The sequence below is a fragment of the Microtus pennsylvanicus genome, chromosome 14 (assembly GCF_037038515.1).
Source record: "Microtus pennsylvanicus isolate mMicPen1 chromosome 14, mMicPen1.hap1, whole genome shotgun sequence".
NCBI lineage: Eukaryota > Metazoa > Chordata > Mammalia > Rodentia > Cricetidae > Microtus > Microtus pennsylvanicus.
This window is the reverse complement of record NC_134592.1, coordinates 1903321-1919756: the sequence shown is the minus strand read 5'-3', so window position 1 is coordinate 1919756 and position 16436 is coordinate 1903321. Positions and strand designations below refer to the sequence as shown.

Genomic DNA, 16436 nt, shown 5'->3' with positions numbered 1-16436 from the left:
AACTTGGGTGATTGTTTTTGCTGTGAACTGGGAAGTCAATGTTTTGTAGTCGCGGAGACCCCGCCCTTCCTAACAACAAAATAAAACCAGCTCCGTAGCCTCCGCCAAACCCTACTGGAACTCAGCCCCTGAGGCCCCAGAGGCTGGCGCTGTACGACTTAGTGGGCCGGGTCCACTCAGAAACGCGTGCTGCCCCAGCTCGAGTCTCCCGCGCGAACCGGTGCGGACGGCTCCACCGCGGCCCTGCGCGACGGGGGGAAGCCCGGGCACGCCCACACTCCCCGCTATGCAGGCTGCGCGCACCCTGCGCGCGCTCCCGCGCCGGCCGCGAGGCAGGGACCGCAGGTGGGGAGGCCGGGTGCGGGCGCGTGGCCCGAGGCGGTGCGAGGCTGCGCAGAGCGCGCGGCGCGGCGCGGTCCCCCCGTCCGAACTCAGTGCGCTGCTCCACGGCAAACTCCGTGCGCGCTGCGTGCTCGGGGCAGCGCCAGCCCGGGTGGCCGCGTGCAGGGCGCAGGCTGAGCCCGGCAGGGAAGATGGAGCAGACTACGCGCTCCCAGGTGAGGCTTCCCCACCCCCAGTCCCTGTCCTAGGCCGCTTTCTTTCCATCCCGCTGCCCTGCCCTGCCTGGATTCCTGGCGTGGGGATGTCCACGCGGATCCACGCGGAGTGCACGGTGCTGCGAACTTAGGTACTGCAGGTGTGTGCATGGCTCCCGCCACGCCGCTCCGAGTCTGAAGGCCTGGCGGCTGCCACTAATGCTCAGATGGGGGACGCCTACCTAGGAGCTGCGGGCTGGGAGCAATGGGGCGCTGAGCTCGCAGACCTGGGGGAGGGGCGCACGGGAGGGCAACGTGCTATCCTCCTTCCTTGCCGGAACTGGCACAGAGATCAGGAAGATTAAGAAAAAAGCAGTTAAGAGCAAAACAAAACAAGTTTGAGACTCATAGTATCCCGATCTTGGTAATGGAGTTTAAAAGGAATTGCTGTGGTGTTTTTCTAGAACTTTCATAAATGTTTTAAAGGAATTTACCACTTGGGGCCAATGGTAACATCTTTAGACCAAGTTAAGAACTTCGAGATTTCAAGTCTTCCGCAAACGCAAAGCGCAAACCCTTTATGCTTTATGGGCCCAGCCAAGTTTTGAAACTTTACGAAGTCTCCCGAACGGTCAGGAAGTAGTGGGGTTGTGATTTCTGTTAGTTTACAGTTCCAGGGTCTCTAAAAACGACAGCAGCCACAAGAAACCCAAACGGACACACACCTTTTTATGTAGTGGAAAGCAAAGCATTTTTTTTTTAAAAAATGAGCTAAAAACACCTTTGTAAAGAGAAGGAATCGGCCATCCCTCTGTGCCTGAGTCCTGGGATGTCTCATGAAGTTGCCTTTCTTGTCCCCTCACCCCTTCCAACCACACCTCCAGCCAGGGTCCGTCTCTGTAGTCTGCCTGGGCCTGGAGAAGCAGCTCCCTGGCTTTGCTGGACCTGACCTGCTCAGGCCTGGCACTTAACTGAATGCTGGCAATTTACGAAACTGGCCAGCTATCTAGCTACCAGTGCCCACTTTGTCCAGCTGGTGACTGCAGAATGCCTTTTTGAAAGTGGACGTTTGTGAGAGTATTTTAGCAGGTTTCTCCAGTGAAGGGAGTTAATAAAAGCCAGAACAATAGTACTGAGCCAAACTCGGGCTTAGATTTATTGCTGCTGCTGTTTTTAAAACACATAACCTATCCTTCTCCAGGACTTAACACCTTTGGAAAGAATTGTTTTGTTTTCCAGACAGTTCATTGGTCCCAGAGTGACCTCCAACTGAAACAGCAGTTAGAACCTCCCACCCTCCTGCCTCCTTCTGAGTGCTAGAATTCTTCCCATTGTGTGAATACTGCCTCCTAGCTGTGCTGGGATGGGGCTCTGTGTACTGGACAGTCAGACCAGCTCCAGCCCAGTGGGAAGAGATTTGAACTTGTCCTCAAAAAAATGTAATTTATTGTGTCCTTTCTAAAACCTGTTATTTTACTGCAAAGTTTGTTGCAGCTTTGATTCTTGTATTCGTGATCTTTGAAAATTCAGGATGTCCAAAACTGTGTAGCTGGAAGTGAATATTTTATTTGTTAAGCAATGAGGCTGAATTTTGATAGTTTTGAAATAGTAAACTACTTACTATGTGGAGGTAATTCACAAATTACATCCTACCCATTGAACAGCAATTGGGGCAAATTCCTATATGTAAGACAGTCTTTTTTTTTTTTTTGCCTTTTAATTGGCAGCACAAATTAAAGTGATGATTTTTTTCTTTTTTTTTCTTTTTTCTATTTTTTATTTTTTTCCATGTGTTCATGATTTTATTTTTTTTTGCTTTTTTTTAAAATTTATTTATTTATTAAAGATTTCTGTCTCTTCCTCCCCACCGCCTCCCATTTCCCTCCCTCTCCCCCCAATTAGGTCCCCCCTCCCATCAGCCCGAAGAGCAATCAGGGTTCCCTGCCCTGTGGGAAGTCCAGGGAACCCCCACCTCCATTCAGGTCTAGTAAGTTGAGCATCCAAACTGCCTAGGCTCCCACAAAGCCAGTACGTGCAGTAGGATCAGAAACCCATTGCCATTGTTCTTGAGTTCTCAGTAGTCCTCATTGTCCGCTATATTCAGAGAGTCTGGTTTTATCCCAGGCTTTTTCAGCCCCAGGCCAGCTGGCCTTGGTGAGTTCCCAATATAACATCCCCATTGCCTCAGTGTGTGGGTGCACCCCTTGCGGTCCTGAGTTCCTTGCTCGTGCTCTCTCTCCTTCTGCTAAAGTGATGATTTTTTTCTTCTGGAAATCTTCCTGTTTATCAACTTATCATAATTGTAATTTGAACAAATTAGAGTCTTTCATTGAAATGGGCTGAGTGTGTCTGTGCAGTGGGCAGGCCAGTGACCATTTCAGGCAGTGAGATGTTAAATTTCTAGAGCCTGAGGTTCCGTGGCTGCACAGTAGCAGAGCCCAGCAGGCAGTGACTCTGATCTCACACAGGAAGTAAATAGAATTTCCATGCTTTGGAAAGCACAGCACTCCCAAGGTGTTTCCCCAGACTGGAGCCAGGGAGACCCCCACATGCATTCCAAACCACTCTCACGTCTGCTTCGCTGCCACCTGTGCATTAGACTTGCTGTCCTCGGACAGTAATCTCCAGCCCCCACCCTGGGGTTGGGGTCCTTGTTGGCTGGCCACTGTGTCTTTACACTGTAGCTGGAGTGATAGGATACCCATGTGCACCTCAAGGTGAGGGTGCCGTTCCGCACTGAACTCCACGGTATGGCTCACTGTCTGAATGTCTGTCGCTGTCCCCACAACTCTTGTGTCTCCAGCTTGCAGGTTGGAACCTTTGAGAAGGACATGATACCGAGCGTTCTCATGCATATGCATGAAGCATGCTGTTGATGGGGTGGTGAGAACACTTTCTGGCATTGACCTCACTGTTTTCTGGTTTAAAATTGCAGTGCCCAAAGCTCACTGACCACAGGGCTCATCTGGGATTTTTGAAGGATTTGTCACTGTAACAGTCTGTGCATGTGAGATTGACTTCTTGGGGGTCACAGGTATTTGATTTGATGATGACAAAAGCAGGAGCCAGCGAGTTGAGCTAATTTACCAGTGTTTAGAGTGCAGGAACGAGACTGTCGGTGAGCTCTTTGGATTCCCTGCATACTAAAGTCGCTTCCTTTCTTCTTAACACTTCAGGGATGTTTCCTCCAACATCTAGATTTGTTTGTAAAAAGGCTTCTAGCTTTAGTGAGGAGTGATAAGAATTGGTAGGATTTTTAATTTCCCTTTTACTTTATAAAAAGTAGTGGCCAGGGAATGTTTTGAACTGGATGGAGGAGAGGAATCTTTAGTAAACATAGCTGAGGTTAGCCCTCAGAAAAGATTATCTTCCATGTGCACTTTGTGTCCAGAAACACTTGTGAAGCTGTGGCCTCTCACTGCGAAGACTTTGTGACTGATTAACAGTTGATACTTCCCGCCTGATTTTCTTCATGGTTGTCAGACCATTTGTCCCGTGTGTGTGTGTTTCTCCCAGGCATTGTTAAATCAGAAGACTGTCAGGTCCTTTGAGCCTCTTCCATCTCTGTTGCTTTAGCCCTGAGAAGCCCAGACCCATCCCTCTCTTCCCCTAAGGAATGGAAATGGTCACTTCCTTTTCTGAGTCATGTGGTGCTAGGTCCCTAAAGTTGGAGGTTAATTCTCCCTGCAGCTCTGTGAAGTAGATCGTGTTATCTCTTTGTAAAGATGAGACTAAGTGTGCTGCTTTGTCCAGGGTAACTGACAGCATCCCACTAGCTGGGATTGTTTTCAGAACTGCTGTCTGTCCCTTGCTTGAGGTCAGGAGGAGCTGAGGGAGACTTGAAGTTTTTGCCTGCTTTGTGTTGTCACTAACACTGTAAAATGGGTCAAGGATATGGGGGCACAGCAGTGCACTTGGCTGCTTGGCTGTGAGGACTGTCAGGACGCCTTCACTCCTCAGCTAGAGCAGCTGGCTTGTCAGGGCCCGACAGGTGTGAGCCTCTAGTGTGTTTGATTTTGGGGGGGGAGGGGCAGGGGGAGCCTTACCAGATTATATAAAAATCAGTTTGGGAATATTAATTTTTACATGGGAACACTTTTACTAAGTTTTATATGGTGTATGAATATAGTAACATGACGACATGGAACTCTGCCCACCCTACTCTCTGGACCTCATTTTCTAGAGAGTTCCATCCAGTGTTGTTCCCTGCCATAGTAGTCTGATTGGTCTTTTAACCATGCTGTCTTCAGTACTGTCCAACAGACCTGGATATCTGAGGAGCCCAGAGGCCTTTAGTTTAATGCTAGATGTCTGTAGTGTTCCATTGATGACGTGTGTGTGTGTGTGTGTGTGTGTGTATGCTGGATGTCTGTAGTGTTCCATTGATGACGTGTGTGTGTGTGTGTGTGTGTGTGTGTGTGTATGCTGGATGTCTGTAGTGTTCCATTGATGATGTGTGTGTGTGTGTGTATATGCTGGATGTCTGTAGTGTTCCATTGATGACGTGTGTGTGTGTGTGTGTGTATGCTGGATGTCTGTAGTGTTCCATTGATGACATGTGTGTAGTGTGTGTGTGTGTGTGTGTGTGTGTATGCTGGATGTCTGTAGTGTTCCATTGATGACGTATGTGTAGTGTGTGTGTGTGTGTGTGTGTATGCTGGATGTCTGTAGTGTTCCATTGATGACGTGTGTATGTGTGTGTGTGTATGCTGGATGTCTGTAGTGTTCCATTGATGACGTGTGTGTAGTGTGTGTGTGTGTGTGTGTGTGTGTATGCTGGATGTCTGTAGTGTTCCATTGATGACGTATGTGTAGTGTGTGTGTGTGTGTGTGTATGCTGGATGTCTGTAGTGTTCCATTGATGACGTGTGTATGTGTGTGTGTGTATGCTGGATGTCTGTAGTGTTCCATTGATGACGTGTGTGTGTGTGTGTGTGTGTGTGTGTGTGTATGCTGGATGTCTGTAGTGTTCCATTGATGACGTATGTGTAGTGTGTGTGTGTGTGTGTGTATGCTGGATGTCTGTAGTGTTCCATTAATGACGTGTGTATGTGTGTGTGTGTATGCTGGATGTCTGTAGTGTTCCATTGATGACGTGTGTATGTGTGTGTGTGTATGCTGGATGTCTGTAGTGTTCCATTGATGACGTGTGTGTGTGTGTGTGTGTGTGTGTGTATGTGTGTATGCTGGATGTCTGTAGTGTTCCATTGATGACGTGTGTGTGTGTGTGTGTGTGTGTGTGTGTGTGTGTATGCTGGATGTCTGTAGTGTTCCATTGATGACGTGTGTGTAGTGTGTGTGTGTGTATGCTGGATGTCTGTAGTGTTCCATTGATGACGTGTGTGTGTGTGTGTGTGTGTGTGTGTGTGTGTGTGTATGCTGGATGTCTGTAGTGTTCCATTGATGACGTATGTGTAGTGTGTGTGTGTGTGTGTGTATGCTGGATGTCTGTAGTGTTCCATTAATGACGTGTGTATGTGTGTGTGTGTATGCTGGATGTCTGTAGTGTTCCATTGATGACGTGTGTATGTGTGTGTGTGTATGCTGGATGTCTGTAGTGTTCCATTGATGACGTGTGTGTGTGTGTGTGTGTGTGTGTGTGTGTGTGTATGCTGGATGTCTGTAGTGTTCCATTGATGACGTGTGTGTGTGTGTGTGTGTGTGTGTATGCTGGATGTCTGTAGTGTTCCATTGATGACGTGTGTGTAGTGTGTGTGTGTGTGTGTGTGTATGCTGGATGTCTGTAGTGTTCCATTGATGACGTGTGTGTAGTGTGTAGTGGTGTCCTTAGTTATGACAAAAGATAAATTAGAAATGAAACTTTAGACTCACAAATAAATATTGTAACTGTAACTCTTGCTTGATACCCGTTTTGTTATGTTAAAGTTAAACCTTTTTAATTAGACAGAAAGGGGGAGATGATGTCGGGTGTCCTTCTGTATATGTGTTGCTTTTATTGGATAATGAATAAAGCTGTTTTAGCCAGTGACATAGCAAAATAAAGCCAAGTGGGAAATCCAAACAGAGATAAATAAGGAGAATAGGTGGAGTTATGTAGGGAGGCTCCATGTAGCTGCCAAAGGAGACAGACCGGGACGGAACCTTACTGGTAGGCCACAGCCTTGTGGCAATACAGAATAATAGAAATGGGTTAATTTAAGATATAAAAGCTAGCTAGAAATACGCCTGAGTTGTTGACCAAACAATGTTCCTGTATGATTATTTCAGGTCTGGGTGGCTGGGAAATGAACTATTGGTCTCCATTTACATCAGCCCATTTATTTCTTTGAGTGAGTCACTCTTCCTATTCCTTTGTGTGTGTTGGGCATATATGATCCAAGGTTTTAGGGAAGGGGAACCTGTTTGTTGCACATTCTGAATAGTGGTGTCTGTCTTGTCACATATTTCCGGTACTGAACAGGTCCTCAGAATGGAAGCAAGTGTTCCTAGGTGAGAACCTGTTTTCATTTCCTTTCCTTTAGTTGCCGGGACTCTGAAAGATTCAAGGACACAGCATTTTTAGCATCTTCGGTGTTGCCTAGTCACTGATCTCATACTTTGGCCCCCTGTTGCATCTGTGACTCCTTATGCTAGAGTGTTGGAAGTGTTTACCTGATTATTCTTTATGAATAACAACCCAGGAGTCACATAGGGTAAGGTCCTGAATGATCAGAGAACCTGTGGGGAAGTGACCAGTGGACCCCCCCCATCCAAAAAAGGGGGAGAATCCTTCTAAGCCCATCCTACTACTTCCTGTATCTCTCTGTGTGTCCTTGGTCCTCCAAAACCTCTATGACTGATTTTGGTCAGCTAGTTGCTAGCTGCACCCTCTGATTCAAAGAAAACTTTATTGTCAGTCTTGGGTGTGTCAGAGTGCAAGCAAAATATCCCACAAGTGTTAGTGATAATTTATTCTTTTTGTGGCAGATCTTTAGTGCAACTTTTGTTTTTCTTTTTAATTTTAAGAAAGAAGTTATATGTGAACACAGTGATGATGTCTTCCTTGGTGGATGACTGCTGAACCTTGTATCTGATTGAGAGTGGCAGCCACTTTTCCTCTGCAGCCAGCTTTGCACTGTTCCTTGGCAGGACCTTTTCTTCTGTTTTGTATGAGGATCCATTTCTGGGTGATCTGTGTTGTTCACCTGTACTGTGTGTGTGTGTGTGTGTGTGTGTGTGTGTGTGCGCGTGTGTGTATGTATATGTACGTCTTAATTAGGGTTTCTGTTGCTGTGACAAAATATCATGGCCAAGAGACAAGTGTAGTAATAAGGGCGGCGGGGCTGCGTCCCCAACACTCCAGCCGCCTGCTCGGCTAGCTTATGCCCGAAATAACAACACACAAACTGTATTCATTTAATCACTGCTTGGTCCTTTAGCTCTAGCTCTTACTGGCTAATTCTGATATCCCAATCAACCCATCTCTAATAATCTGTGAGCACCGGTCTTAGCGGGAAAGATTCTAGGTCAGAGCTTCATCGTGTGTGTCTGCCCAGGAGCAGGGCATGGCGTCTCTCTCTGAGGCATCTGCTCCCGAGAGGAGAGCTGTCGAGTCCGAGCTCACTTCCTCTTCCTCCCAGCGTTCTGTTCTGTTTACTCTACCTACCTATGTCCTAACCAATAAAATGGGCCAAGGCAGTTCCTTTATTAGCCAATGACCTTCCTCCATCAGACAAGTTGGGGAAGAAAGGGTTTATTAGGTTCACCCTTCACCATTGCTCTTCATCACTGAAGGAAGTCAGGACAGGAACTCAAATAGGGCAGAATCCCAGAGGCAGAAGCTGATGCAGAGGCCTTGTTGGGAAGCTGCTTCCTGGCTTGCTTCCCATGGCTGTTCAGCCTTTCTTATAGAACCAGGACCAGCAACCCAGGGATGGCAGCACCCACCATGGGCTGGGCCCTCCCCTGTTGAGATCTCATTAAGACATTTCCTCAAGTGAGGCTCCTTCCTCTGATGACCGTAGCTTCTGTCAAGTCGACACAAAATCAGCCTGTACAGTATGCTTTTCCTTATTAATTAGGGTTTGATTCAAAACAGTTCGCGACTTTAGTGTGTGGTTCTGTGGGTTTTGGCAGGCACTCCAGGTGTGTAAGTCTCTGAAATCCCCTGTTGTCTGTTTGAAGCCCTCGAGTCTATCCCTAGGCAGGTGTTGATGTCTACTGTCTCGGGTTTTTCCTTTTCCAGATTCTTCCAGTGGAGACATGCAGGACACAGCTCGTTTCACTTGGCATAGTGCACTTGACATTTTTCTGGGTGTGTGTCGGATTTATCCTTTTTTATTATCGTTCAGATGTGTTCTTTCGTCTAGAGAGATACCAACTTTTGTTTATGCCTTGTTGATTGGCATTGTGTATTGGTTTTGAAATATAGACAAGTTGTGTGAGTGTGCGTAGGATTGCTGTGTTGATGGTAAATGGGTATTCACCGTCACTGTTAAACCGTCTGTTGCTTTGCGCATCATCCTGCAGCATGTGGGTGGGTGCTGGCTACTCACTGTCAGCTCTTCTTTGTTTGTTGTTGTGTTGAAGTCTTTCTGGTGAAGCACGAATGGGCTTCTCTGTAGCGTTTATCTCACTGTACTTTCATTCCCGAGTCCTTTGCGGGCGCATTAACCACCGCTCCTGTGCTCACCCTGTGCTCACCTGCCGTCTGTGCCTTTGATGGACGTTCTGCTCAGGTCTTCTGCCTGTGTTTCCTTTGGGATGTCTTCTTGATCCTGAGTTCCGAGGGGTCTTTATTCTGGGTGTGGGTCTTTAGCAGGTCTATGACCTGCACATGTGTCTCCCAGCCCATGGCTTTTCATTTCATCTTCTTATCTGCTTTTCCCCTTTGTTTTCTCGAAGCAAAACCTACGAGGTCGTCAAGATTGTCCTGGAGTTGCTGAGTAGCCGCGGCGCGGCTGGTCCTGGACTCTTTGTGCTCTCCCTGTTCCAGCTGGTTGAGTACTGGGTTTATAGGCACACACCCACACCACACCACAAAACCCCCCTTTTGAAGAGCACAGGTTTTGTTGTAATTTATGAATTATTAAAATCTGAGCTGGGAGATGGTTCAGATAGCAAAGCGGACCTGGAGTCTTAGTGCTGGGTAGGCAGAGGCTGCAGGCTCCCTGCGGCTAGCTGGGCAGGCAGTCTAGCTGAATAGGGGAACCAGTTACCTCAGATAAGATGAAGGGTGTTGAAGGAGGCTGCTGGGGTTGACCTCTGGCCTCCACCTGCATGCATACCCTCACATGTATACAAATATGCTCGTGTGTGTGTGTACACCCACACACATACACACACTCATGCAAACACACAAAGTAAATACATAAAGTCTTCATTGTGCCTTTGATTCTGTTTGAATAACTTTACCTAACTTATTTTCTTCTGGAAGTTTGAGAAATTTAGGGACTTTTCAGTCCCTTTCCCTTTCTCTATATTCTCTTGTCTTTGCAGGGACAGGGCCTTTGTTGTCCTGGCTGTTCCCAGCCTGAGCCCCTGGGACTTTGAAGTGTTTGCCATAGAGCATGCCTCCACAGCCTGGGTTTACTCTGAGCTCTGTGATCCATGTCTGAGCCAGTTCTCGGAAACAGCGTGAGCTGTGCTTCTTATACATCCGCTAATTTATTCGCCTAAGACTTAAAGGAATTACTATGTTTGAGCTGGGCACGGTGACCTGCACCTTTGACCCAGCACTCGAGAGGCAGAGAGGCACAGTCCGAGTGTAGGGCCCACCTGGTCCAGCTACAGGCTAGATGGCTCTACACAGTGAGACCCAACAACACAGCAGAAAGATAGAAAGAAAGATGTTGAGGGGCAGCTGAAACAGTGCCTTCTCCACTCAGGGTTTCTTCATATGTGCAGGACTTCCCCTTACAGGATGGTGGGTTGTGTTAGCCAGTATTAAGGTGGAGCCTGTTTCTAGGTGAAATGCTCACTCGGTCTTGGAGTCCAGGACATTTTCTGAGGCTCTGTCAGCATCAGCTCTTAATTAGTGGCCTTTAAAGGAGGATCTTGATCTTTTCCTTTGATAAGGGTATGGCGGGGAGGCCGCTTGGCTGGCAGGCTCCTTCCTCTGCCTACACAGAGCTCTCTGGGTTTACCCCTCGGTACCACACAGAGCCTGCTGGGACACTGTAGTAATAGGAGCGGCGGGGCTGTGTCCCCAGCACCCCGGCCGTCTGGCTAGCTTATGCCCCGAAATAACAACACACAAACTGTATTCATTTACACACTGCTTGGCCCAAACTCTCGCACCTGGACTAGCCCATTTTTAATAATCTGCTGTAGCCCACGAGGTGGCTTACCAGGGAGATTCTAGCCTACGTCCATCCTGTGTCGGAGCTTCATCGCGTGTGTCTCAGAGAGCAGAGCTATCACGTCTGCCCGGGAGAGCGGAGCATGGCGTCTCTGAGCTCACTTCCTCTTCCTCCCAGCATTCTGTTCTTTTTACTCCTCCCACCTATGTTTTAACCTATGAGGGCCAAGCAGTTTCTTTATTACTTAACCAATGAAATCAACAGATTGATATATGACACTTCCACATCAGGACACGCCTGTAATCCCAGCATTGGAGAGGTGGAGACAGAAGAATCTAAAGTTAAAGACTAGCCTGAGGCATGTGAGACCCCCTTCCCCACCATATTAAGAAGGAAAAAAGTAGTAGATGATGAATATGATCCCCATGGCTAGTAGGTTATAGTTTAATATAGGAAGGGTAAATTAAATATCTGTGAGAGATAGAATAACTAAGCCTTAATTAAAGTTATACTTTAATTGTATGATGTAAAGGTTTAACGATGCCTCACAGTGATTTATGTTCAATAGTAAACACCTAACTGGAGGCCAGCTGGCACTTTGAGGCATGTTTGGTAGCTTATTAGTTTCTTTTTGTAAATGGAATTTCAATTAAGACTTGGGTTGACGGGAGCCAGGGTGGTATGGGACCCTATAGAGTAGTGGTTCCCAACCTTCCTAACGCTTCAGCCCTTTAACACAGCTCCTCGTGTTGTGCCAACCCTAAACGTAAAGGTATTTTTGTTGCTACTTCATAATTTTGCTAGTTATGGATTGTAATGTAAGCATCTGTGTTTTCTCAAGGTCTTATTTGACCCCCAGGTTGAGAACCACTGCTCTGAAGCTTTTCTTTCTTTTGGGATGCTGGGAATGGGCGGTTGGTGAGAAGCAGAAACTTAGCAGGTTTTTATCAGTACTTCTTAGGTAGGATGCAGCAAAGCTGGACCCTGCCCTGGACCCTCTGGTCACTGCTGTGGGTTGGAATCTGAGTACTGGGGTTGAGGGTGGCTATGCAGCCCCGAAGCTGAACCCTGGCTCATGTACAAATATATCTGAGCCTGCCTTCAAGGAGGAGGTTGGGTTCTCAGCCCAGTGCATCTGAGGTGCTAGGCCACAGTGGACCTGGCCAGTTCGAGAAAACTGCACTCTTAAGGAAGGACCTCCCTGTTTAAACTTGTCTTTCCTCGTTGTTTAATTGTGGTAAAATAGACATAACTTTCCCCTCATAACTGCTCCAGCATGAAAAGTAGCTCTGTGTTGTTTCCGTGGGGCGTGGTCAGTCTCTGGAGCTCTGCGTGGGCACCCATGGCGCAGCCACTCTAGTGTTTGTTTCCGTGGGGCGTGGTCAGTCTCCGGCACCCGTGGCACAGCCACTCAACCATTTGTTCTTTCTGCAGCCGGCCAATTTAACTGAGCAGGTGACTTAACAGAGTTTGTCTGTTTCTTAAGGCTGCGTAATATTCTGTGCTATATAGGACTCCCAGTTTGGTTCATTTGACGACCCATTGAAGAAGATAAGTTTTAAATATTTGGTTAGCAACAAAGAAATGGGTTTCATTGTGACATTCTCATACATGTATTCAAATATACATTTCTCCCCACCATCTGCCATCCCCACACTCACCCCCCATCCCCATCCCCACACTCACCCCCTATCCCCATCCCCACACTCACCCCCCATCCCCATCCCCACACTCACCCCCCATCCCCATCCCCACACTCACGCCCTATCCCCATCCCCACACTCACCACCCCATCCCCACACTCACCCCCATCCCCACACTCACCCCCCCACACTCACTCCCACACACTCACCCCCATTCCCACACTCACCCCCATCCCCATCCCCACACTCACCCCCCATCTTCATCCCCACACTCACCCCCATCCCCACACTCACCACCCCATCCCCATCCCCACACTCACCCCTATCCCCATACTCACCCCCCATCTTCATCCCCACACTCACCCCCCATCTTCATCCCCACACTCACCCCCATCTTCATCCCCACACTCACCCCCCATCTTCATCCCCACACTCACCCCCCATCCCCACACTCACCACCATCCCCACACTCACCACCATCCCCACACTCACCACCATCCCCACACTCACCCCCCATCCCCACACTCATCCCCATCGCCACACTCACCCCCATCCCCATACTCACCCCCCATCCCCACACTCACCCCCCATCTTCATCCCCACACTCACCCCCACACACTCACCCCCATCCCCACACTCACCCCCATCCCCACATTCACCCCCCGACACTCACCCCTCATCCCCACATTCACCACCACACACTCACCCCCCATCCCCACACTCACCCCCCATCCCCACACTCACCCCCCATCCCCACACTCACCCCCCACATTCACCCCCCGACACTCACCCCTCATCCCCACACTCACCACCCCCACACTCACCACCCCATCCCCATCCCCACACTCACCCCCCATCCCCACACTCACCCCCCATCCCCACACTCAACCCCCATCCCCACACTCACCCCCCATCCCCACACTCACCCCCCACATTCACCCCCCGACACTCACCCCTCATCCCCACACTCACCACCCCATCCTCATCCCCACACTCACCACCACACACTCACCCCCATCCCCACACTCATCCCCCATCCCCACACTCACCACCCCACACACTCACCCCCCACACTTACCCCTCATCCCCACACTCACCCCCACACTCACCCCTCATCCCCACACTCACCCCCCACACTCACCCCCCCACACTCACCACCCCATCCTCATCCCCACACTCACCCCCCCACACTTACCCCTCATCCCCACACTCACCCCCCATCCCCATCCCCACACTCACCCCCCGACACTCACCCCTCATCCCCACACTCACCCCCCACACTCACCCCCCCACACTCACCACCCCATCCTCATCCCCACACTCACCCCCACACACTCACCCCCCATCCCCATAGTCACTTCCTTTTGCTGGGCCCCTTCCTCTCCTCTCTTATTTCTCCTCCAGTTAGACCTCTTTCATCTCGTAGTCTTTCTACTTTCATGTCCTGCGTATCTAGATATGAACTTGCATGTAGATTCCACAGAAAACGTGTTTGCCATTCGTCATTCCCAGTTCTCTGCGTTCCCCCACAGGTGTGCGGACTCCTTCGCCTCATCTGTTGGCCGGCTTCCCCACTAGGTCCCTGCCGTGAGCAGTAAATGGCTCTGTGATAGCATTGTTCACCGACTGCGGGGTCTGAGTATAAACCCAGGGGCTATCTCCATTTCTATGATTTTGAGGCACCGCCATGCCGATTCCCATGGTGGCTGGTGCAGATTGCATTCCCACCAGCAATGAGTAAGGGTTAGTCCTCTTGCCCACACCCTCTCCAGCTTTCTTGATGCCCTTCTGACTGAGGTAAGACAGAATTTTAAAGCTGTTTGAGTTGACCTTTCTTTCCTTCTTTCTCCCTTCCCTTTCCTTTTTTTGGGGGGAGGGGTGGTTTTGAGACAGGGTTTCTCTGTGGCTTTGGAGCCTGTCCTAGAATTCACTCTTGTAGACCAGGCTGGCCTTGAACTCACAGAGATCCGCCTGCCTCTGCCTCTTGAGTGCTGGGATTAAAGGCGCACACCACCACCACCTGGTCAAGTTTCCTTCTTGTCTAAGGATGTTAACAGTTAAGCAGGTCTTCAGATCCCCAGCTCTCTGTATTTGCTCTTTTGAGAACTATCCAGTTCATTATCCCATTTATTGATTAGATAATTTGGCTTTTTGGAGTTCTTACAGATTCTAGTTTTTAGCCTCACCTCTCTTCCTGTTCTGTCTCTCTGCCTTGTGCTTTGGTTGAGGCTGTGATTGCTTAGCTTCCTGCCCAGGTTACCTGCTGCCATGTCTCCCCTGCCGTTTTGGACTTTTCCGTAAGTCTAAGTGAATATTTTTGTTTTTAAAGTCACATTTGGTCCTGGTATCTTTTTTTTTTTTTTATTGAGAGAAAAACAATTTCCGCCTCCTCCCAGCCTCCCACTCCTCCCCCCACTCCTCTCCCTCTCCCCCCACTCCTCTCCCCCTCCCTCTCAAGTCTGAAGAGCAGTCAGGGTTCCCTGCCCTGTGGAAAGTCCAAAGTCCTCCCCCCTCCATCCTGGTCTAGGAAGGTGAACATCCAAACTGGCTAGGCTCCCACGAAGCCAGAACATGAAGTAGGATCAAAACCCAGTGCCATTGTCCTTGGCTTCTCAGCAGCCCTCATTGTCCGCCATATTCAGAGAGTCAGGTTTTATCCCCTGCTTTTTCAGTCACAGTCCAGCTGGCCTTGGTGAGCTCCCAATAGATCATGGTCCTGGTATCTTATCACAGCAGCCGAGAAGGAACTAATACAGATGTAGACAGTTCTGTTTATGGCCAAGCACACCTTAGACCAGTGCTTTCCCACCTCCCTAGCGCTACGATGCTTTGGTCCTACTCCATAACTGTAATTTTGCTGCTATTGTGAATTGTAATGTAAATATCTGATAGCAGGATATTTGATCTGTGACCCCGAAAGGAGTCGTGACCCACAGGTTGAGAACCACTGCCTCAGACAGTTACTGTCTACACTTTAAGGTTGTGGAAGTCTTTATTGACTAGTTACACTAATCTGCAGTGGCAGAGATGTGTATTCAGTTTAATACCGTGTCCATTTAGTAAAAGAATAGTAAGCTCACCTCTGTGCTCTATGAGCGCCCTACTTGTTGATCCCTTATTCGTGAATTTGGTTTGTACGAATTTTATTGAGAATTGTGTCTGTGTTCAATAAGTGTATTGATCTGTTTGTTGTATGTCCTTATCAAGATACAGTTGGCTTCATAGAGTGAGTCTCGTCATACTCCTTCACCTCCTGTTGTGGGAAAGGTGAGCATTGGTGTTGATCCGTCTCTAAGAAGTCAGTCAGATCTAGGGCTTCTCTTGGGCGTTTACTGCTCTGTTTCGTTTTCGTTGTGTGATGTGGGTTTAAATGGTTTTATCCTCCTAATGGCTGGTCAGATGTAGCTACGGATTTATCTATTAGAATTCTACATTATCTAGTTTTTTTAGACTACAACTTTTAAAGATATTTTCTAAAGATCCCCTGAATTTTATTGGAATCTATTGTAATTTTCCCCCCTTTTGTCTTTGATCTTATTGATTTGGATCTTTGTTGTTGTTAGTTTAACACAGAGTTCACCAATCCTATTTAAAATTCTTTTTTTTCAGCCGGGCGGTGGTGGCGCACACCTTTAATCCCAGCACTCGGGAGGCAGAGGCAGGCGGATCTCTGTGAGTTCGAGGCCAGCCTGGTCTACAAGAGCTAGTTCCAGGACAGGCTCCAAAAGCTACAGAGAAACCCTGTCTCGAAAAATCAAAAAAAAAAAATTCTTTTTTTTCAAAGAGCCCACTTTGTGACTAGATGTCATATACATATTTGAGTTTATGTAACATTATTTTAGTCTGCACAGGACATAATTCAGACATTTGTATTTGTTGAGATTGACTTTGTGGTCTCGAATGCGCTCTGTTTTAGGGATGGTTTTGTTGTGCAGTGAGTATTCTGTATCTGTTGGATGGGACATTCCAGGTGTCTGTTAACCTGTTTGCTCTCCGGTGCAGTGTAGCTGAAGCAT

The 16436-nt window shown here is 48.3% G+C and overlaps 1 protein-coding gene across 5 annotated transcripts in view; it reads left to right on the top strand.

Moving 5' to 3' along the window:
• The first annotated feature begins 330 nt into the window (after positions 1-330).
• The window catches only part of Cdca7l (cell division cycle associated 7 like), a 39109-nt gene continuing 23003 nt past the window's right edge, over positions 331-16436 (top strand). For 4 of the 5 annotated variants that reach the window (XM_075947537.1, XM_075947539.1, XM_075947538.1 and 1 more), the window contains exon 1: positions 331-557. In XM_075947537.1, coding sequence (XP_075803652.1) covers positions 534-557 — 24 coding nt within the window. In that variant the 5' untranslated portion in view covers positions 331-533. Of the gene's footprint in view, positions 558-3548; positions 3571-16436 lie in introns of those variants that run through there. The other variant, XM_075947540.1, reaches the window with a different exon arrangement.